General features: G+C 45.2%; 1 protein-coding gene across 3 annotated transcripts in view; it reads right to left on the reverse strand.

Annotated features, from left to right (window-relative positions):
* Positions 1-13,592, reverse strand: part of JAG2 (jagged canonical Notch ligand 2) — a 68,775-nt gene extending 55,183 nt beyond the window's left edge. The window contains exons 1-2 of one of the 3 annotated variants that reach the window (XM_088057997.1): positions 13,509-13,592; positions 12,191-12,514 (exon numbers count right to left, since the gene is read on the reverse strand). In XM_088057997.1, the coding sequence (XP_087914123.1) occupies positions 12,191-12,514; positions 13,509-13,523 (339 nt within the window). In that variant the 5' untranslated portion in view covers positions 13,524-13,592. Of the gene's footprint in view, positions 1-12,190; positions 12,515-12,801; positions 13,147-13,508 lie in introns of those variants that run through there. The other 2 variants (XM_005520070.3, XM_088057998.1) reach the window with 2 other exon arrangements.
* Positions 13,593-22,216: the final 8,624 nt, after the last annotated feature.

The following is a 22,216-nucleotide window of genomic DNA, read 5'->3' on the forward strand; positions in this document are numbered from 1 at the left end:
GGGCAGCAGCAGCCACAGCTGAAAGGGGACATGAAACAAAGACTCCACTGGCCCACAGTGATGGCAGTAGCTCACAGATCAAACCCTCATGCAACTCTAAACAAAATTCTCTTCCTCTCATAGCTTTGGCTCTGAGCACCACAAGGTATCACCACAGGCCTTGTCAACAATAAGAAACACAAATGTCTCTGTTTTACTGCTATATTGAGTCACAAAACAATTTAAGTCAATTTGAACTTCACATTTCCATAAGAGACTTATCAGAGAGTAGACCTGCTCATGGCCAACAACAGAAGTGTAATTCATCCAAAAGAAAGGGACAACACACCTAAGCTGTCCTTCATTTCAGCCCCCATCAAAACACCAGCTCAGTTTTCAACTTCTGCACATGCTAAAAGAGGGTGGCAGAGAAGCAAACAGAAATAAAACACCTTATTTAAGTTCTCTGTAAATTTACAGGAATAAGTTGAGCAGAAAAATAAGAGTCACCACCCTAAGAGTGGGTGCAAGTTCTTTCATGTACATCAATACACGCAAAGAACTTGAATAAAGGATTAAACAGGGATTATGCACAGTTAAATATACATGGTAGAGCCAGAGTTTAGCTATGAAAAAACTAAGTTAATAAACACACTCCTGAAACAAATGCTTCGATCGTATTCCAGCAGCAGGACTGAATCTTCTGAACAGTACTTTGTGGCTACAGTAAGTCTTTAGCATGTTTGCAGCACCAACCACTACACTGGACTTAATTACTATTAAAAAACTAATTGCTTATAGCAGTAAAGAAAATCAGCATAAAATAGCATATGTAGCCTACAAATCCAAGCAATTTGAATATATGACAACCAAGACATTATCAATCCCACTGTTACAAAGCAGCATCAGAACTTCAAAATCCAATCATCTCTTTCAGGTTCATGTAATCTGGAGGGGATCTGATATAGCTTTACATTATTACAAATCAGACAAAAACCACAAATGGGCACACCTTTGGAAGGAAAACTTTGTAACAAAAGTAGCAAAATACATGAAGCAGCCTTTGAAAGTAATCACATGCCCTGTAAATTTACTCTAAGCGCATATATTCAAAATGCTTCTCTATTTTTTTTTAATCCATCTCCTCTCACTGACATGGATCTGGGAGCTATGAAAGGGAGATTATGTCAGCAAGTCTTCAAATTTATTTCATTGCTGACCCCTAGTTACTCCTCTAGTGGGTAACAATGTTATAGCTTTCCTCATAAGGATGCGTATCACTAGAGAACACAACAAAGCCATGGAAAGTAGGCTAATATTAAAAAAAAAAACAGTGATTTTGTTAGTCCAAAGCTGGAGCCATAACTCAAAAATATGTCCCAGTAACTACTTTACAGTTTCAACACTTCATTTGCCACTGACTCCCTGCTGTTCCAACTTTCTCCAGATTCCTTGGCAAGCTGAAGGTTCACAGAGTACCAAATCTTTAAAATCCATCCTAATTGCTTAGGGACAAACAAATTATCACTGATAGCAAGCTGCCACAAGCCAAGACTATCTTTCCTGTCAGCCAAAGCTTGTTTTGTTTACCTTACATCTGCAGTGATCTGGGTGTAGATATGAGCAGCTTGAGAAGTTCTGGTGATACGCAACAGTTTGCACTTCTGCCTAAGCCCTGTGACAATTAACATTCTGACAGCCTTCAATCCAAGTTCAGGACATGCAGTGTTAGATAAAGGGAATATGAATTCTGGAAATTAACCTCTGAAGAACTGCCACCAGCTGGGGTTGGGCAACCACTTTACCTTCACCTCTTCCAGAACAAGAGACGTGTGGTTTATAGCTTGGTAGTCTCTCCACAACCCTGAAGTTATCACAGCTGAACAGTAAACATCAGAAGGCACTGCAGGAGCACTAAATATTTGACAGCCAACACCTTACACGTCTTTGCAAGTCCAAACACTTCATTTTCCCTACTTCCTTCCCTTCCTCACTTTCTGATAAGAGAAAGCACCAATATGTGTGGATGAATCATGGAAAAATACTCTGTTCTACAAAGCTATCCAACAGCCAAACACAACACTAAAATATGCTGGGCCTATATATAAACATATGATTTAAACAACAGTTTATAACCAACACAGGGGTGCTATCAGGTCATTGTGCTGTGCAAAAACCAGTCATTACTGAGGGCAGCACATGGATATACCTGCCCTTAACTGTCCAAGTAAGCATGGTCTAACTTTTAGACTATGCTGATTACATGCAGCCAGTTACAGTAGAAATTCCATGTTGTGATACAAGGAAAATCATGTTACTGTACCATGAAAGAGTCAGAACTATCAAAATCACCATCTTTAAAAAAAAATAAATAAAAAAGAAGAGTAACTAGAACTTTTAAGCACAGGTTACCAGACTAGTGCTGTTAAAATTGTCCCCAGTCAGTAGGAAGAACACTAAATAGTACCAATAACTGCACACCTTAAAAAAATTCTACTTCAGTAAATTAATTGAGGATCAATAATTAAGCTATTTACATATTTTTCAACTTACTACTTAAAGTATGTGTCAATCAAGTATTCCAAGTATGAACAAGTTCCCTAATTAGATCTTAAGTTCTCCAGCTGGAATCCAAGACCTATTACATTAAAAGTGTAGATTCTGTCTTAAAGTAGACTGTTGAACTTTGCAATGCTATAAACAGAATCATACATATTCAGTGGAAAAAAAAAAAGGGAGGAAAAAAAAGGAAAGAACCCTATTTAATGCTTCAGTTAACTGTTAGCTCATATAATAATTCTCTCCAATTGGCATGAAGGGGTAAGGATTTTTTCTACCTACTGTAGGATACTGCATCAGTATTAAGATTCACTAAAAATCTGAAAATGTTAAATTTATCCAGTTTGAACATTATATGCTTAAATAATTAAGATGGTATGTTCACAGTACTAGAAAGCACTGGAGAGACTAGAGACACAGTGGACTATGTGGAACTAGAAAAGGCACTGCAACAATAATTTAGATGTTGCAGTAATCAAATTGTAACATACTAAACAAAGCCCACCAGAACACATCCTGCTGGGAGCAAGATATATATAATCAGGACTTTCAAGCCCAAAGCAGGATGTAAACAGATTGCAGTTTGTGTACTAATACTCCAGCCTTATCTCAGATTTTAAAAAAATAACCCAACACCAAAAAAAGAAAAACAACCAAAAAACAACAACAACAAAAAACTTCAGAGAATGAGCACCTGTGCATCTGTCCTAGGGGCATGTAATTGGTGACTCAAGGACTGTTAGGCTGTTTCTTAGCAACCTCTGCAAGCTCTAATCAAGTAAGACTAAGATTGTCATTTAGCCTTGAAATGCCTTGCCCCGTCCATCTAATGTAGCTTTCTATTGAGGAGCAAACAGTCATTGCAACCAGATAAAATCCAGGCTTACTACATGATTCATCTCAGAGTTCTTGTTATCAGAAGATCCTCATGTTAAATATTCTTTTTCCACTTTATTTAGCATCTGAAACAGTAATAATAAAATAAATATTTAATTTTTCTCCTTCATATACAAATTAAAGGCTAGCTACAGCTACAAAGAAAACCCTTGGGAATGGTTTAACAAATGAGCATAAGGTATAGTTCAACTCTTAAACAACATTTTATAGCTGTAAATCATTCCCCAAATATGATTACAAGAAAAATGGTTAATATCAAAAGCAGTGGTAGAGACATTTCAGGTAAATAGCAAGCATTTCTCTCAGAAATGAATGGTATTTAAATTTTTGGTGATGCTGAAATGGACACACACTGCACACACTGGATTTCTAAAATTAACTATCTTCAAGCAGAGCCTGGCCATCAGACCAGAAAAAAAAAAAAAAAAAAAGAAAAGCAAAAGCATTGGTGTAATCAAAAAATCAACTCATCTGTTCAGTCCTAGTCTAGCACCGTTGCTTGTCTGTAGTATCAAGGGGCACATGACAGGCTCTGCTGAAGACAGCATTCCATCATTTGTATTTTTTTTCTCATACAGTAAGCAAAGGCACCAAAAGACTGGTTACATCAGGGGTGGCCATCCCTCCATGACTCAAGGTGATCCACAGCAGAGCCATCACACTGTTCTCCTCAGCTCTGTCCCTCCCAACAGGTCTCCCTGGGTGCACAGAGGGGAAGGAGCAGCTCTAAGGGAGCCCCACCATGGGAGGCAGAAGGTCAGTGGTGTCTAACATGAGCAAGCAGAAATGCTCTCAGCTACCCACACTGGTTCATTTCCCAAGCCCTTGGGAGCAGGAGCAAGCTGGGGTGGTCAGCCTATGCCTCCACCTCCTGTGAGAGCTCAGCAGCTCAAAAGCACTGAATGGACACAGCACACGACTGCCAGCAGTCACCTCTGACCAGAGGCTGCCCTTCTTTTAGACACCCACCAACCAAAGCCAGAGCAGCCTTCTAGCAAAATGCCCATCAAAGGTTTATCACAGAGCAGAGAGGGAGGGAATGGTGGAGTTACTGCCAAGGAACAGCACAGCTCTCCTTCAGGTAAACAAATGGATAAGCACTCAGGAGTCAGAAGCACTGCCACTACACCCTTATTCCTCACGCCTTGAAGCGGCCCCTATTCTTCCAAACTGATGCTCTCAAGCTCCTTTCAGATCAGAGGATTACTGCAGCTAGAACTGGAGGGGAAAAAGCAAAAGCAAATGGAGGTGCTGGCAGAAAAGGCAGGGTCACTTTCTGGTGTCTTCAGCAGGTTGAGCAGCTCTGAAGCAGATCAGGCAACGCAAGCAGGACCCACACAGAGTTGACAAAACATTGGGCTTGCTTTCAGAAAAGCAGGGAGGGAAGCTTTCTGGCACACAGTAACCTAAAGCTCCTGCAGATGACTAAGTATACAGTGTGATTATAGCTGCTTTATGAACTTAGGGTAGTTTTTAAAGTATGTTCATAGCATGTATTTCAGAGCCAACACAAAGCAACACCTAGAGGAAAAACAAGTGAAGGAGTCAGAGTACACAAAAAAAGATGAATTTCACTCATCTCACCTACACGAAGTGACTCAAAGGTATTGCTCAACAGAGGCCAGACAGCTACTGGCCCACAAGGGACAAGACAAAAGTAGTTTCCAAGGCTAAAAAATAAAATCACAATTTACCTTACACATCTGTCTCAAATCTCCTTCTCATACAAGAAAAGCTTTGTGGCAAAATACATATTAACAAATATACTAAAAATCTACTACACCATTTTTGCCATTTTTTAAGTCCAGAAAATGTAGTTGTTCCACATTATTATTTGCTTGACAAAAGCTTAATTTTTTGTAGCTTTTGTGCTGAAAAACAGTGAACTCCCAATAGCTCTCAAAGCCAGCTGCATTTGCACAAGAAACGCAAGCAGTAGCGGTCAAACACTGAAAGCAGCTTCTGTCACACAAAGCTCCTCAACATCTACACCAACACTTGAACCTCAGAGGATCACTCAAGCCACCTAAAATACAGTAGGAACACAGCCTAATTAGAACAAATATCATAAATCTGATATAACAAAAACCAATTACAATTTCACCCCAACTACGTTCCAAGATAAACTGATTGTTTAAAGATTAAAGCTACAAGTGGTCATGTCTCCAGCAAACCTCTCCTATGCAGAGTTTTTTTGTTGAGAAGACAGTATTTGGAACATCTTTAAACAGCCCAGAGACAGTGCTACAAAGCCTCTACAGCACTGCAGTGAATCAAACACGCTCTGCTTCTACCTCACATCCTCTCGTGTAAGAGTAATCCTGACTACTTTAATACCTATTCCATTTTCAGTCAAAGATTTCATGCCCACACCAGCTGTGTGGCTAGGAGCGTAGCATTTCAAGATAGGCTGGCTGGAGCACCTTCTGGAATAAAGATCAGAAAGCTGACAAGAGGTGTACAAGCACATTGTCAGTGGCTGGGAGGTGAGGGACTTTGTCTGCAAGTTTTGACTTCAGCCTCAGTGTTCCCAATAAATAAGAACATGTTTATTTAAGGAAACTTTCAAGGAGTATAAATAGAAGTGTTCTTTACTATCTGACCATCTCTGTGACATTCAAAAAACCCCCAGAACTTCAAGGTATAAAGTTTACATAGTTAACAGAACACTGTCCTTTGAGGCATATTTATTTCAAAGACATAAGAAATTCTAGATTTAGTGACATGAATGCATGAAAGATTAAGAGTGCAAAGAGCACTTCTGCTTAAAATTAGAAGACCGATTTCCTATAGTTACATGAAACTTAAGTCTTTAGACTTTCTATTCTGGGCAAGCTGCAAATAGTTGCTGGCACACACAGCATGCCAATAATAAATCCCTTTTTCAAAGAGTGGTGCTGAAGTAGTCACCATTAAGGCCTTGGTTCTTTTTTAGAGGTGACACCTGCAGCTGCTATTGAAATCAACTGGAGTTGTCACTTCCCAGTATTGCTGAAGTCACTCTCTAAACATCACCCCATTATCTTCTTCTAAGAAAGAGCAAAACAAAATCTGAAAATTATCCCTTGCATTTGCCTCACTTGAGACCAAAGTGATATCATTTTATAATAAACCATTTCCACAACCATTAATTTCTGATGAAAAAGGCTTCAAAGCAAATAGATTACTGAGCAGGTAAAAGCATGTCACTTCCATGATCTACCTCCCCAAAAGTGAGGAAATGTGGATCCATGCTTTCTGATTTACAATGTATTTGCTCATGATTTGCAACAAGCAGAAGGCTTTATAAGCTCAAGGATTGCAGGTGTTTTGGCAAAAATAAGAAATATTTTGGTGTGGCAGTTCCACACGAGCCCGAGTCTGCTGACAAGCCCACCAGGCAGAAGTAGTAAGCATACACCAAGTTTGGGGAGGGAAAGTCAAGTATGGTCAGCAAAGCCTTTCGCCTGGGGAAAAAAGGCTACTGGTAAATAAGATACTAAACATTTATGTAGATCATCAATATGATCTAGCTACCAACTAGATTATTTTTTCCATGCTGATTTCCTGTGTTAACAAGGTGTGATGCATGTACATTACAGCCCACCACTACCAGGTGAATTTTATATTTTGGCATAACATCTTGCTCTCACTTCTTATTCCCTGTCTTCAGGTCTTGCTTGGAAATGTGCTATTGCAAGCACTTTCTTTAAGAAGGAGTTTCAATGGAGCAAAGAACAACTCATTACAGGTAAAGTTTGCTGTGTGTCTCCCCTGATGTTTCATTTGTCAAGTTGTAATCTTTTTCATAAGAAAAAACATACCTACTGTTCCTCTAGTACAGCCATGCACAAGTTCCTTTTCCAGTGCTAAATGGCCTAACTTTAACCTACCTAATTTAAGCATATCTGTCCCAATGGGTTGTCATCCAAGATGACAGGATGCATGTTTACTCTATAAGGGAGCAGAGAGTAATCTAATCCAGGATATTTTCATTACAAAGAGTCAAGATCCTGATCATAGAGCAGTGATGGCTGTGTTGAGACAGGAGGTAGACCAACTGTGGATCTACCAGCCAAACAAAAATAGACAAGAGCATTTCCTACAGCCAGGCTATCTAGTTCCCTAGAGGCACCACGGATCCCAGATAATGAGCTTGAAGGCTAGATGTCTTCTAGGGCCCTAACCAACTTCATCTCTCAGATTAAAAGGACAGGGAGAGCTTGATGCAATATCCTGCAATTAACCAGACAACATGTGAAAGTGCTAGGCAGAATGCTGCACCCATTAAGCAATAAAACCTGCAAGGTCAAGCGTTCCTGCTCAGGTTTTGGCAGGGGAGGGTACAGGTTGCTTTCTAAGAAATGTAAAATTTACTGCTGCAGCCAAGCTATCCTCTCAAAAGCTTTACATTTTTGATGGTTTACACTCCTGCGTATGTTTTAGATCAAGACTGAACCCCTCCAGGTATTGTATGAGACCCACACATGGTCTGCTACAGATGAAACACAGCCTGGACATTAAAATTATAGATATTTTTTATCAACCTGAGAGTTAACATTACTTCAGAAGTTTAGAGAGAGGTGCTACAACCACACTCTAAATAGGAAAAACCACTAAAATAGTGCCTAAAAATAAAATCAGTTAGTTGCCTAATCCTAGTGGGGAAGGCACCCTTTATCCAAGCAATATGCAAGAGCTGCCTGAATCTCTACCACCTCTCTTTCAGATTGGTTACAGAGTCCTAGCTAAGCACCAAGCAAAGGAGAGGTGAAAATGCTTGTTTCTGCTACTTATCTCCAAGACTCTAAATGCTGAAGTTCACCTGAGGAGTTCAGAGTATACAGTACCCATAGGTGCACTGTCAGTCAGAGCTGGATCTCAAAAACAGAGGGGCTGAGAGAAGCTAATGATGCATACTGTAATACATGATTTCAACATCCACAACTAGTCAGAACAATTCCTCTATATGACTAATTAACTGAAGTGATGAATGCCATACCAATATTTACGGTACAGGAAAAACTCTGAATTCCCTGAGGGAAAGAACAGGGTGGAGGGAAAAACCACGCACAACTCCATTTCATGCCATCTTGCAAAGGAGTACAAGAAATGGTTCCACATAACTCATCCCACAGAACGACTAACATTAAAACACCATCTTCAGAAGCAACCTTGAATTAACCCCAAATCTAAAATTCTGCCAATGGCTATTGATAAATATTCATGGGCCAGGTACTCATGAAGCTTCAGTGTCTGGACAAACAGCTTTTTGCTAGGGGGAAAAAAAATGCTCAAGACTAACAAGACTAAACTGATCAGAATCCATTTCAAAGCTATTTGAATTCTTCTGTCTTCTTCGTTTTAAAGTTGCACATAAATTTTAATTGCATCATTTGTTTGTTAACAATCTCAAACAAGCATTAAGCTTCAAGTTTTACAGCAGGAGGCAAAGAAAAAAATGTGAGGTAGGTGGGTGAAGAAGACAGCTGTATTGTTCTAACTGTTCCTCAGCCTCTCCCACTGCCAGATTTCTGTGGATGATGTATCCCAAGGTAGCAATTTTAAGAACTTTCTGGCACTATCCCAAGCTCCCTCTTGCAAATCAGAGATCAGACTAATGATATTAAAAAAAAAGGACAGGAAATAGGAATAAGCTGGATAACTGACACTGTTTCAAACACTGGAAGTTGCTGAACTCTGGTACTGCAGCTTTACAGAAGGGACAGTTGTCCAAACTGAAAAATTTTCCCTCATAAAATTAAAAAGGAAAATCAGTAAAACAAAACAAAACACTTTTCAAGAAATTATTTGCTTTACAGCTACTGCTAGCTTGGGACTAGTAGTATCACACAGACTTTAAGAACTCCCCCCCCCACCCCCCGCAATTACTGCATTAGTCTCTAAGTGACAGAGTTATCATTCAGATGAGGGCCACCAAGAAGTCTACATATACTCATGTTGGTTTCCATCAGTGGAGCTTAAAAATTCAAGTTAGAACTACTGAAATAAATCCTCTTCCCACAGCCAACACCAAAGCAAATTTGTTTCATAAGTGAAAGACACAATTTCCAATGCTCTTTACTCTTGCTCCTTCCCATTATATTAAAGAAACAGTAACTTCATTACTGTTGTACAGCAAAAACAAGTCATATGAAAGGACTATGCCCATATTGTTGTTTCTCATTTGCAAACTTAAATACAGAAAAGACACTATTTGAGAATAATTTTGAAATTACCCCAGGGAGTTGAAACATAACCCAGAAACTCAATCTACTTCAAAAACCCCTCGTGATAAACTAGCAGTACAATTAAGCTTCTCCTTGCAAAGTCTACACAGCTTATGCACAACTCTGACAAAGATGCAGTGTTCCCCATCAACAGACAGAAGACACAGAGTTCAAGATCTAACTACAACATACAGAAGGGACTTCTTTCCATAAATGCATCCACAGACTGTTGTAAGTAAAACCTCCACAGGTTATTTTTAGAACTCAGGGTGGGCTGGGAGAATACTCAGTAAACTGTCCAAAAATCAGCTAACCATCCACTAGACTGCAGTGGCACTGTTTAGATAAATTACAGCCTGCTTTGCAACAGCTGCAGGAAAAAAATGGTGGAAAAAAGAAATACCCCCAGTATTCCAATTCCCTTAAAACACTGGAGGCAACAGTTCAAGAAACAGCAGCAGACAGGGCAGCGTGAGCTGGAGACACTGTGTTAATTCACCTGCACGAGGCAGGTCAAACAGGCCTTACTTAGGACTGGGTGAGCACAGAACAACTATATCCGGCAGCTGCAAGGTAAGAATGTGTTTATTCCAGGAGAAAAATTCAAAGAAGCCTGGGCTTAGAGACCTGCAGTGCAAGGATTATCAAACTCTTCTTGTGTTTCAAGTAGCAATACTAGAAACTGGCAGAATAAAAGCATGAGTTAAGTTACCTCTACTTCCTCATGCAGATAACATACAAAGTCTGAGATGCTAACATTACTGAAATCTCCTACTGAAGAGTTTACAATTTCATCAAGTCTGTATTAAATGGCCAATAAAGAGGAGAAAGAATCTTAATTTTCTTTTTGATCTTATAACTTAAGAACACAGTTCTCAATACCCTGGGTTTATGGTATTGACTATATCCATTAACAAAAACGTTTCCAAGTTCAAGAGGGCACAGAACCAACAAAGGCCATCAAAATACCCCCACGTGGCAACCAGAACTTAAGTACCTCAGCATAAAAAAATTTATTAGTTATACCTTTTTTATTTTTAAACATTTAACTGCAGCAAACTAAGTCAGTCCTTAATTTGTGGGGCATAAGCATCAGGTTGGAGGCTCCCTGGTAGCACAGAAAGTAAAATGATTTCTGTAGACTAGCTTCTTTTAGCTTGAAATGCAAATGAAGCATTTTTGTCCCTAACCATTCCTAGCAGGCATTCTCCAAGTAACCATGATCCTGTGAGCTACAGTCTGAGAGGTTCAGTAAGGGCCATTTCATCTGTTAGTCACCAGGTGCCAAACGCAATCCACAGGTACTGAGGCTTCCGATAATGCATCTCCCCACCAAGCTGGGGCACTGCACCATCCCCATTCCTCAGCACCTCACAACTTGCCAGCTTCCACCCCGTGGCCCACTTGGAAGGGCTGAAGGCAACAGCTGTGAACCTCCCTGCAGGATCCTACCTGCCTGCAGCCGGGCAGGGAGCCCAGCCTTCCCTCCCTCCTGCCGCTCCCCAGCGCTGGGCACTCTCCACACCCCCAGAAGCAGAAGGATGCTTCCAGTCTCCAAGGATAAGGACTAGCACCGGCCTGCAGCCCCCGCCGATTTTTCTGCAGCATCCGTCGGAGCACTGAAGGCATCCAGCAGGCTGGATGGGGTTTTGAGCAACCTAGCTAGCGGAAGATGTCCCTGCGCACGGCAGCGGGGTCGGAACGAGATGGTCTCTAAGCACCCTTCCAACCTACAGCACTCAGCGTGCGGCGCACAGGGTGGCGGGGACTGAGGAGGCAAAACACTGAAACCCCCGAGCGGCGGAGCGGAAGGCAGGGCACAGCGGGGGCGGCCGCGGGGTCCCGCACACACGGACACGCAGAATCCCGGCCCGCAGGCGGTGCCGGGGGCCGAGGCCAGGCTCGGAGGGGCAGCGCTGGCCCATGACGGGCGGTGCCGGGGGCTGAGGCCGGGCTCGGAGGGACAACCCCAGCCCATGGCGGGCGGTGCTGGGGGCTGAGGCCGGGCTCGGAGGGACAACCCCGGCCCATGGCGGGCGGTGCCGGGGGCTGAGGCCCGGCCCAGGTGCGGGGGCCCCGCCCCGCGCAGGTGCTGGGGCCCCCCGGCGCGCGCCCCGCCCCCCCCCCGGCCCGCGCGAGCCGCGGCACGCGCCCCGGCCCGCGCGCTGCGCCCGCCGGCAGCGCCCCCTGGCGGGGGCAGCCCCGCGCCGCGACCGCGCCGTCGGGCTCCGCTGCGCGGGTGGGGACAGCGGGGGTGCTCCCCGTTATTGCCATGTCCCTGCTCTCAGCCTCTCGCGGCCCAGGGAGCGCCTCCGGCCCGCAGCCGCTCCCCGGAGGCTCCCGCAGCAGCCACCGCCCGCGGTGGCCCCCGCCGCGCAGCCGGTCGTGCCCCGCAGCCCCTCAAGCGGCGGCCGCGCCCAAGGCAGCGCCCCGGCAGCTGGCCCCGCTCAATAACGGGGGAGCGGGAGCAACACCGACGGGAGCGGGCGCGGGGGGAACACCACGCAAAAAAAGAGGTGATAACCAGAGCGCGATTAAAAACCTACCGGCCACGCGAACTGGAAAGGAATAACAATCCTGCCCGTCTCGGGGGTTCTGCCTTGGTGAGAGTATTTGTTGCTGTTCAAATAGAAAATATTTCCACCGAGAACGGGGGTAGATCCGAATCCGTAGTTGCAGGGTCCGACCGGGGTGATCTTGGCCTGATATTCCTTGAGGCAGACTTTCACGTAAGTGTCGCACTCGTCCCGGGAGCAGTCCAGGTTCTCGGGGCTTTTCATGCCATCGCAGCATTCCCCATTGAACAACTCGCCGTTTACATTCCGCACCGAGTTAAGCTGCAGCTCGAAATAGCCCGTGGACCGGGACACCTAAAAATAAAGACCGAAGGGGAGACAGCCTCGTTACTACCGCGGCCGGGGGCAGCACCGGCAGCGCAGTGCTGCGGGTCTCCGGCTCCCCACGACAACTTTCGCCGGCTGCAGGTTTAACCCCGCCGCAGCAAGATACATACGCGTATATATATATATACACACGCACGTACATAGCGTTATAGACACAAATATAAATAAGAAAGGAGCAAGGTGCAAGGGGAGCAGAGAGAAGGGAGCCGCGGCGCCCCGCGGCCGGAGCGCAGCTCCCCGCGCCCCGTCCCTACCTGCACGCAGGAGGCGAGGAGCAGCGCCAGGCCGAGCGCGGCGGCGCGGGGGGCCCGGCTCGGCCGGCCGGCGCCCCACATGCCTCCTGCTCCCGCTGCTGCTCCGCGCCGCCGCCTCAGAGGAGCCCGCCGAGCCCACCGGCCACGGACCGGCGGCCGCTCGCGGCATGGGCGGCGGGGGAGCCGCCCGCAGCGCGCCGGGGGGCGCAGGGCATGGGCTGCCGGCGGGGCCGCCCGGAGCGCTCCGCCGCCGCTCCCCTCCCGCGGGCTCCGCTCGCCCTCTGTGCGCCTCGGCTCCGCGGACACCCAACAAGTAGGTGCCGGAGTGACAGCTTCATTACCCATTCGCCGCCGCAGCCGCCGCCTTCATATTAATGAGGGGGACGGCCCGGCCCCGCGGCCGGCGGGTGGGGCCAGAGCCGCTCCCGCCGCGGCTCTTAAAGGGCGGCGGGCGGTTCTCGCTCTGCCCTGACCGCGGCGGGGTCCGGCAGCGCCGGGCGGTGGAGAGGGATGAGAGAGGCGGGATGGCTGCGGGCTCGCACCCGTGTGTCGGTGGCTGTGGGGTGGACACGCATCCCACGGCGTTGGAGGAATAGCCTCGGGATGCGTGCGGCCGTGGAGGAGGCGGTGTGTGCGCCCACGCTCGTGTGGAACTGCCCAGGGAGTGTGCAGACAGACATGGAAGGGCACATACAGCCAGGGAATACCTGGGGTGGGAGCATCCCAGTAATGCAGGAATTGGTACTGCTGTGCAGGAGTACTGGGGGGAATCACCTACAGCTGTGCAGGAGTGCTCGGGGTGGGGTCACCGACAGTTCTAAAGGAGTGCTCAAGCAAAGATCACCTACAGCTGTAGGGAAGGGCTCAGGGGGATCACCTACAGCTGTGGAGGAACAGCGTGCACTCAGTCACGGCCAGCGGCACTGGTTGGTTGTGCCTGCAGTTATGTAGGTGTATGGTATGTGCAGATATGGCCATGGAGGAGAACAGAGCATGGGATCATCCATGCTAGTGAAAGAACATGCATGGTGTGTGTAGCCACAGCTGTAGAGGAGTGCGTGGGGTGGATGCACCCGTGGTTCCAGAGGAACACTGAAGCTGGGGACAGCCACGGCCCCAGAGGAGCGGGTGGGGTGCACTCACCCGCAGCTGTGCAGAACCACATATGGCTGTGGAATAGTGCATGGGGTGTGCGCACCCACGCTCATGGGGAGGCACAAAGGGTGTGTAAACCCACAGCCCCGTAAGAGCTCACACAGGAGAGCTTGTAGAGTGACATGTGCGGCACACAGAACAGATGGCCAAGTGGTGGATCACGTCCTCCTCCAGTGGTGGCTCAAACAAATATGAGGGTAACTGCGCGAAGATTTCTCCTTTAGTTTAAGCACCCTGTGATTTTGATCCCCGCTGACAACTATGAAGGCTATACATGCAGACAACTGCATGCGATGGATACAGTATCAAAGCCCAGATCTGCATTTAGGACTGAAGTTTTCCTACTATTTCTCTCCCTCCCCCCTCTCCCCATTTAACTCTTTCGTACTGATCATCCACCGGAGTGGACAATTGGAGAACAAACAGCTTAGAAATCAAAGGGCTGTCAAGTTTCCCTGCGCAGAAAAGCTTTCAGAGAGCCTCCCCCTGCCTTTTCAGCGCCCCGCTGCCCCCGTCCCTCCAGCAGCCAGCCGGCACGCTGCTCCTCTGCTATTCATGGCCAGCGTGCAGCTGCAGCTACTCTCCTAGGCTGACACAGCAGCAGCTGCTATGTGTGTGCCAGCTGGCTAGCCGCTCTCCAAAATCCTCTTGTCCGCCCCGCTCCCCTTGCTTTCCTGCTTCCCCACCTACAGACCTGCTTCTCCTTCCCCACCACATCTCCCACTTGCCACAATCTGCTCCAGTTTCCTATCTTCCCCACTGTCCTGAGCCTACCCCTCTGCTGTCCTGGTTCACCTTACTTGCTCTCCAGGAAGCATCCCTTACTTTCCCTCTCATCCCTCTGGAGCTAAAACAGGAGCTCTCTGAAGTGGAGAGGTGCATATTGCTTTTAATTATTTTGTGTCCTCTCTTTGAAACCGTGCCTCCCAAGATAACTGCATTCAAGAATTTTTTTGGTTAAGATAACCTCTGGGATAACCACCTTTAGAAGGCGGCAGAGGGAAAGTGGGGAGGGCTGAGGCAGGGTTGTTATGGTGGGCTGAGGTCTCATATTAAAGTTGCTACATTTTGTTAATCAGAAACTCCACTGAGCCCATGCTCTTTGCCCAGCTGAGCTGCTCACCGGCTTCCAAATGGACAAGCAAATGCTTTTTAGTTTTTTTAATTACTCTTTCTGGTGGCTGAAGGGAAGGAGTTTCTTGGATGAGCTTTCTGCCTAAAGATTATTTTGTGGTGGATGGCAGCCAAAATATTTTGCAAGACAGGTATTTTGTTTGCATGTATCATTATAAACAAACAGAAAACCTCACAATCTACCTTCAGCACTATGTGGTCAATATGCCTGTGGAGGAAGACATATTTTTATCACTGAGCTAAGCAAATGTAATACAGAAGAAAGATGATCCAGTAGTTACAGCATATGCTCAGTCTCTACAGAGTCAAGCTCGGTTACCTGCTGTATCGCAGAATTTCTTTGTTACCTTGAGCACACTGTGTGCTCTTTTTTTTGCTTTAGTTTTGCCTTTGTAAATATTCCACAGTACTCAGAAACTCTGGTGCCATTTTAAAATGCCTTTTCTCACTGTAACCTGACTTCACAGGAGCAGAGAGGGAAGGTGCAGCTATTTCCGGCCATTCTCTCTGCTTGGGGAAATTTTCATTTTATTCTTCTCAGTGCTGCAGCCCCATTTTCAGCCTGAACTCCTTAGTTCTCTTGCTGTGGTTATTATATTTTGAGTGCTGTGGAATTTCACTCTATTCTCCTCCAGGTATGGAAAGCTGTTTAATTACAGTTACTCACAGATAGTAATGGTTTTCAGGTAATGCAGCAAGAATATTTCTTAGCAAATGAACTTTGCGCTTTAAAAAAGCCTAGTGGCCAGATCTGGAGGTGAATGCTGAGCAAGGTTAAGAGGAGCTATCCCTTGCAGCTTGGACAATGTGCATCAGATGACCTGTGCATGACCAGCCCTGAAGGAGGGCAGTCCAGCCTCTGGCACTGTCCCTCCCTTCCCACCAGGGCTGCCTCCTTCTAGCTTTTGGAGAGAGATGAAGTTAGGTGAGATGAAAAGCAAAAATGTCCTGTGCAGCCTTTGGGTGTCTTGGTCACTTCCAACAGGCCACCACACACCTGCATCCAGGAGTGCAGGGGCAGGATTTTCCCCCTTTTCCTCCAGCATTTCCTGGGCTCTGGGCCCCTGCTGCAGGGCAGCTCTCAGGACCAGGTTTCCCCAGCTCTGAGCAAGCATGCCGGAGGCGGCTGGCTCCATAACTCATTCCCAATCAGCTGCACGCTCCCAGGCCTGCTCGAGGCCCCGGCTGCCAAGTGTCTCCTCTTACACCCACACCTGCAGCCCAGCCTGCTGTCACCCAAGCCGCTGCCTCCCTCAGCCATCCTGCATCTGGCTGCACCCTGTGCCAGCAGCCATCCTTTTGCCAGTGGCTCAGGGCAAGACCTTTCCCTCCCTTCTGCAGCGTCCTTGTCCCCTCACCTTCCCCAGAGAAGGGTCCCTGTGCCTTTGTGTTGGGTCATGGGGCTGTCCATGCAGTCCCATACATGCAGACACCTGTCCAGTGCTCAGAGGGAGTTGATATAAATTTCCCTATGCTAAGTACAAGCTTTGAGGTGCTGTTCTTTTGCTCCCTCCTCAAAACAAGGGCTGCCAAGATCCAGATTAAAAACCCATAAATATCCTCCCATTGCTGCTCCCTTGCTTCCTGCTGCTGCTCCTTCTCTTTTCTCTGGCAACTCCTGATGATGGTACCAAGTGGGAACCAGGGGCTGTGCATGACAGAGGGGTGAAAATAAAGCTGAGAAAACTCATGGTTGACTTTAACTGGAGTTTGAGCATGCAGCCAGCAGTTACTCATCCTGCACAGGGGACGGGACTGGAGAACATTGGTCCCTCTGGCAGGGGAGGGATGCACTCACCACCAGCCCCAGGCAGGGTGGAGTGCTGGCATCCCACACCTCCTCATTCCCAGCCCTCTGGGGCAGGATTTTAGTTTTTGTGCTCTAGATGTGCACTTGTGCTAAGGTTATGCCTGCATGCAAATAATTTGGAATTATGCTTGTTAAATCATTTGCATCAAATATCCCTGGAGGATCTCGGCAGCTAGGAAGTGGTGGGGTTTATCCATGTGCCTTAGAGGTATAGGAATGTCATGTATCTGTATGCATATGGATATATGGACATACATCTCACTTACCCAGGCCAGAATGTATCCACTTGGGAAAGCTAAAGGCAAGAAGATAATTTTGGATGCTATCCATCTGAAAATTGGCAGGGTAGGAGTTAACCCTCCCTTTGTGGCCAGAAAGGTTACAGCTGCCTGTCCTTGAGAGCAGGCATTGCAGGACAGAACCAGCTGTGAAGAATTAATTTCTCTCCTTCCTTCTCCATGTGAAGCCTTCTGGGCCAGGGTAAAGGATATGGATGGAGAATACTGTTCAGGAACAGAGGTAGAACCAGCAGAGAATTTTCTTTCTCTCTTCTTTGTGTAACTTGACTGGAGCAAGGTCAGTTTTGCTCTGGGCTTGGCAGGGTAAAGACACATCTTGTCCCTTGGCTTTGACTGAAGAGTCCTGTTGGGTTTGTTTGGCTCGTGTAATATCATTAATAAGGATGTACATGCATGTGCTTGCTCTTCATGGAAGCAAACATGATCTAAACTGCAAAGATGCTGAATTAAAATATCATTCAGTATAAGACCTGGGAGTAGTTTCTCTTAGTTAGAATTGAGCTGCTTGTACAGCCCAAGAGAAGACCAGGTGGAGAAGGCATAAGGTAGTGCTTATACTTGTCTTCCTTCCTGACTACTACTAGGAAAGTAAAGTTATGCTTTAAGGAAGTTGTGCCAGGAAAGGAGCTGAGATCTTGGCAGCACCCTTTTCTATTTCAGTGGTTGCCCAGCTCTGATCTGGCACTGGTCTCCGTGGGCTTTAGAGCAGAAAAGAGGTGGTTTCCTATCATTTTAACTTTGCAGTCTGGTGTGCTTTCTGCTTTTGGGGCCTGGTCTTCTGCCAGCAGAAGCATATGCTGAGTCTGGCCCAAGAAGACAGTTGGACAGTTTGTGCAGCTGGGTACTAAAGGTCAGCAACATCGATAAAGTGAAGGAGAACCACTGAACACAGCCTTGGAGAGTTACTCCCAACTCATCACCACCTGTGTGTGAGCCCTGCTTAAAACAGGAACACCTGGTGTGAGGGTGGAGGTGTTAAGTGGTCACTTGGGAAAAAAATAATTAGAAAACCAGCTCAGCTCACTCCTGGGACACAATCCACTCTCTTAAAAGTGAAATTCTTGCTCTCTAAGTGGTTTATCTTCTTTGTGGGTTTTCAGAAAACAGCCCATCAGAGAAGCCTTTTCAAAACTGGCTGAACCACGCTGTGTCTGCTACCCACACCCAGCTTTTGCTCCTCAGTCATCCTCAAAGAAACACCTGCCCATGGCTTTCCTGGTGCATGAATCACAGAGAGCAAGGTCAGAAGGGATATCCAGAGATTGTCTAGTTTATCCCATTCCACAAGGAAGGAAAAACAGTGCCTGCTTCTTGCATAAGAGGTGATTAAAAAACATCCTCAGATAAAATTTCTTAGCTGCAATAAGCTGTTCTAATGGTTGCCCATCAGAAAATGCATACTGCTGCATTACTATGTTTTGATCCTGCTTCTTGACCTTTTTGCAATGGATGTGCAGCAATTCCCTTCCTCTCTGCTGCTCCCCTTTATGTATTAGAGGACTAGTGTTGTGCCTCTCTCTGTCTACAATTGAAAAAAAAAATATTATTTTTTGGGTCTTACATGATTGTTGGCCATATTTTCTAGACCATCATTTGTGTGGTCCTACTGTAGTTTCTCTGCCCTAGTTCCTCAATTAACTTAAAATCCTGTGCCCCAGATTGGACGCAGAGTTCCAGTGAGATCTTTGCAGCACTGGGTGAGAGGAACACATCACAGACAAGGCAGAAATCACTCCTGGCTGTACACACCACATAATGTTTGCTTAAATAATTTTTTCCTTTTATCTCTTTTTTTTTTTTTTTTTTTTCCTAGCAATGGCATAGTGTTATTGACTTCAGTTTGGTTTGCCATCTATTGAGCATCTTTTTAGTCTTGGAGCTTTAAGAAAAATATCTGGGTGATCTAACAAATTTGTAATGGTGTTAGCTGTTACTCAATTCCTTGTTATTTTCCAGATGTTTAAAGAACATTTCTTTATTCCAGTTTTCTCTGGAAATTCTGATGGTGTTGGCTTGTGCCATACTCTCAAGCTCCTTCCTTCTCCAAAAATGAGTTGTCTCACTTCTGCAGTATTCTGACACCTTGTTGGTTCTCTGTGGGATCCCTGAGAGCTGTTAACAGCCGTGAGATTGCTTTAACAAGCAGTCTAAGCACATTATATGTAATCAAGGCAAGTATACTTATTCTTTCTTCCTTCTAGACTGAGATCTTTTTCCATCATCCATGGCAGCAACTATGCAAACCATTACGGTACAAGTGGTCTTTTTACTGAAAGCTGTGGTGAAGAAGGCAAGTGCTTTTCTTTCCTGTTGGATGGTTCTTCTCATAGATGGCCTTTTTGTCCCTGATAGCGTATTTTATGTTTTCTTGATATGCTCTTGACCCTGTTGGTTGTATTTCCTTTTTCATTTTTTGTTTGGTCCCTACATTTTCAGCCTATATATTTATATTCCTATGCCAGTGAATCTCTTTTCCATTTTCTGAATAAACCATTTCTTTTGTTACAGGGCAATGAAGTGGTCATGTTTTAAGAAAATGGTTTGTTTCTTACAAAAGCTGCTTTCCCTGCTCTGCTGGGATTGTTTGAATTGATGACCTTACCATTGTTTCTTTAAGGTGCTGCAAACTTTCCTGAGTTCTCTTTTCTCTGAGACTTATTATCAGCACTGTGAGGTTTTTGAAATATGGTTTCTGGAAGCCCATTGTATTTATTTTGCTCCTTTCCTTTTTTCCTCTCCTATGGCTTGGGAACTATGTTGTTTCATGGTCATTTTCACCCAAGCTGCATTCCTCTTGCATGATATAAGTGGTTCCTCTCTTTGGTGAAACTTAGTTCTCATTTTGATTATGTATCAAGATTTTAATCTCTTTTTATTTATTCCTTATGCTTGTATGATTCCATCAGGTGATCCCTTATCCTCTTCAGCATCCCTCCAATGATTTTCTAATGAGTAATGGTATTTCCCCTCATTTATAACGGCTCTGCACAAGCACTTGATGCTTGTATTTACCTGCTCCCTTCTTTAATCAGTCCTTGTGGAACCTGGTTTCATTAATTCAGCAGGTCAGGGCACAGAGATGCTCTTTCTGTCTTGCATTGAATGCTAGCTCTGATCACCAGCTCTTTTTCTTAGAACATCCATCCAGGTTCAAGCAAGCCCAAACCACCTGCACAGCCATGCATTCATTTCCAGGAATAGAGTTATAAGTAGATGATGCCACTTGTGACCAAAATAGATAGTGCTTTATTCATGGAAGGAATTTTCCCTTCCTCCTTTAATCCATGAATTAGCCTGACCAATGCTAAGAAAACCACTCTGGATATGCTGAGTCTAGACAATTGCCAACACATCAGATCTCTGATTCCCATGGAAAAAATAATAGGAAACTACCCAAGATGCAGGTAGCAGTTTATCTAACTGAAATCTAATCTAGATTTAGACTAAGCCACTGGCATCTTTATCTGCTGTGAGACCAGGGAGGTCTGACATCCCTCTCCTGTGTCTGGACCTCTTGTCAGAGCAGAAGCTCTTGCTGATCAGAAGGTGCTATTTTCCTGCTAAGAGGTGGTGGCAGAATTCAGGAAAATGCAATAAAATGTGTCTGTGGAGAGGACATATTCAGTGAATAAGGAGGAAAGCAGACATCTGTCTATGCAATAAATTCCTATAGTGCAACATATTGTGGTGTATTTACATAGATATAAGGGTAATTTTCTCTTCATACAAAGGCATTCCTTTCTCCACACTAGTCATGTGGCTGGGTTTGACCAGCTCACACCTTGCTAACCTTAAATGTGAGTAAGATGGAGAGTATGGTAGTTGAGGGAATAAAAAATATGAGTTATTTCAAATTATGATTCCATCTTCTTTGAGAGCATCCTACTCACTGTCAGTAGAGCAGGGTTCATGCACTCCTCACTGATATTAGGCTCTTTCACAGCAACTGATAATGTTCATTATTTCTGATGACCTGGAAAACCTACCTAGCACTGGAGGAGGAATTACTTTTTGTTAGCATCCTCTGTCAGCTCTTTTGTTAGCTGTAAAGACAGCTGTAAGACAATTTGTGGTAAAGCAGTCAAACCTATAAGGAAGTGCAGATCTGTACCTGGCACTGCTGAACATCACCTGGGGATGTCCCAGTGTGAGCATCCTGCCAGTCCAGCCTCAGCAGTAGAGAGGCACAAGAGAAGTTCTTCCAGTGCAAAGATCTGTTAGCGCACTTCCACAGTGATGCTGATTTTAAAAAGGGGGAAAAAAGGGACAATAACTACAACTTTCTTAAAAAAACTTATAGGTTTTAAAAAACTTATAGTTTTTTTAAAAAACAGGTTTTTTTCCAGTTACTAATGAATTTATTTGAATTTCTCTTCAATGTGCAATTTGATCTGAATACGCATTCATGCAATCCTCTTTTTCTCTCACTGACACCTCCAGCCATTTCTGTTTTGCAAAATAAACTTCATAAAAGTTTTCTTTTTTGGCTTTTCTATGGCTGAGATTGTCAGAGAAGTGATTGTCCATATCATAGCTCCCAAACTAAAATTCTTGTGCCCCTGTCTCCATTAACAGTGGGATCTCAGTCATTTTCTGTTCCCTTCAGCCAGTGCCTTCCAGCACTTTCCATAAGAAGGTGATGTGCAGGAGCAGACCTCAGGCTTGCAGAAGACAGCTCAATTCATTTGAGATGAGTGGCTGGGAGGCAGGACCATGCCATCCACTGGGATGGACCAGATTGACATTCTCAATTCATCTATTTATGCCCCAATTAACCATTCAAATAAAAAATTATCGCTCCTAGTTAAAAGCACACATAAATGGAGCTTCCTCTTCTGAACAGGAAGCTGCTCCAAAACAGAATTCCTTCTTCCTGAAGCCAGGCAAAATAACCAAGAGGGCTGAGAGATGATTCATATACCAGCACTCTCCATCAAAAGCTGTAGCTAAAACAAGATTACTAAGAAGAAGAGTGCTATTAAAGAAGGAAACTGCTGCTGTAATTTTGTTAAGGAAC

Source organism: Pseudopodoces humilis, chromosome 7 (assembly GCF_049639895.1).
Source record: "Pseudopodoces humilis isolate 2021_Gansu_Grassland_sample_001 chromosome 7, ASM4963989v1, whole genome shotgun sequence".
Classification (NCBI taxonomy): domain Eukaryota; kingdom Metazoa; phylum Chordata; class Aves; order Passeriformes; family Paridae; genus Pseudopodoces; species Pseudopodoces humilis.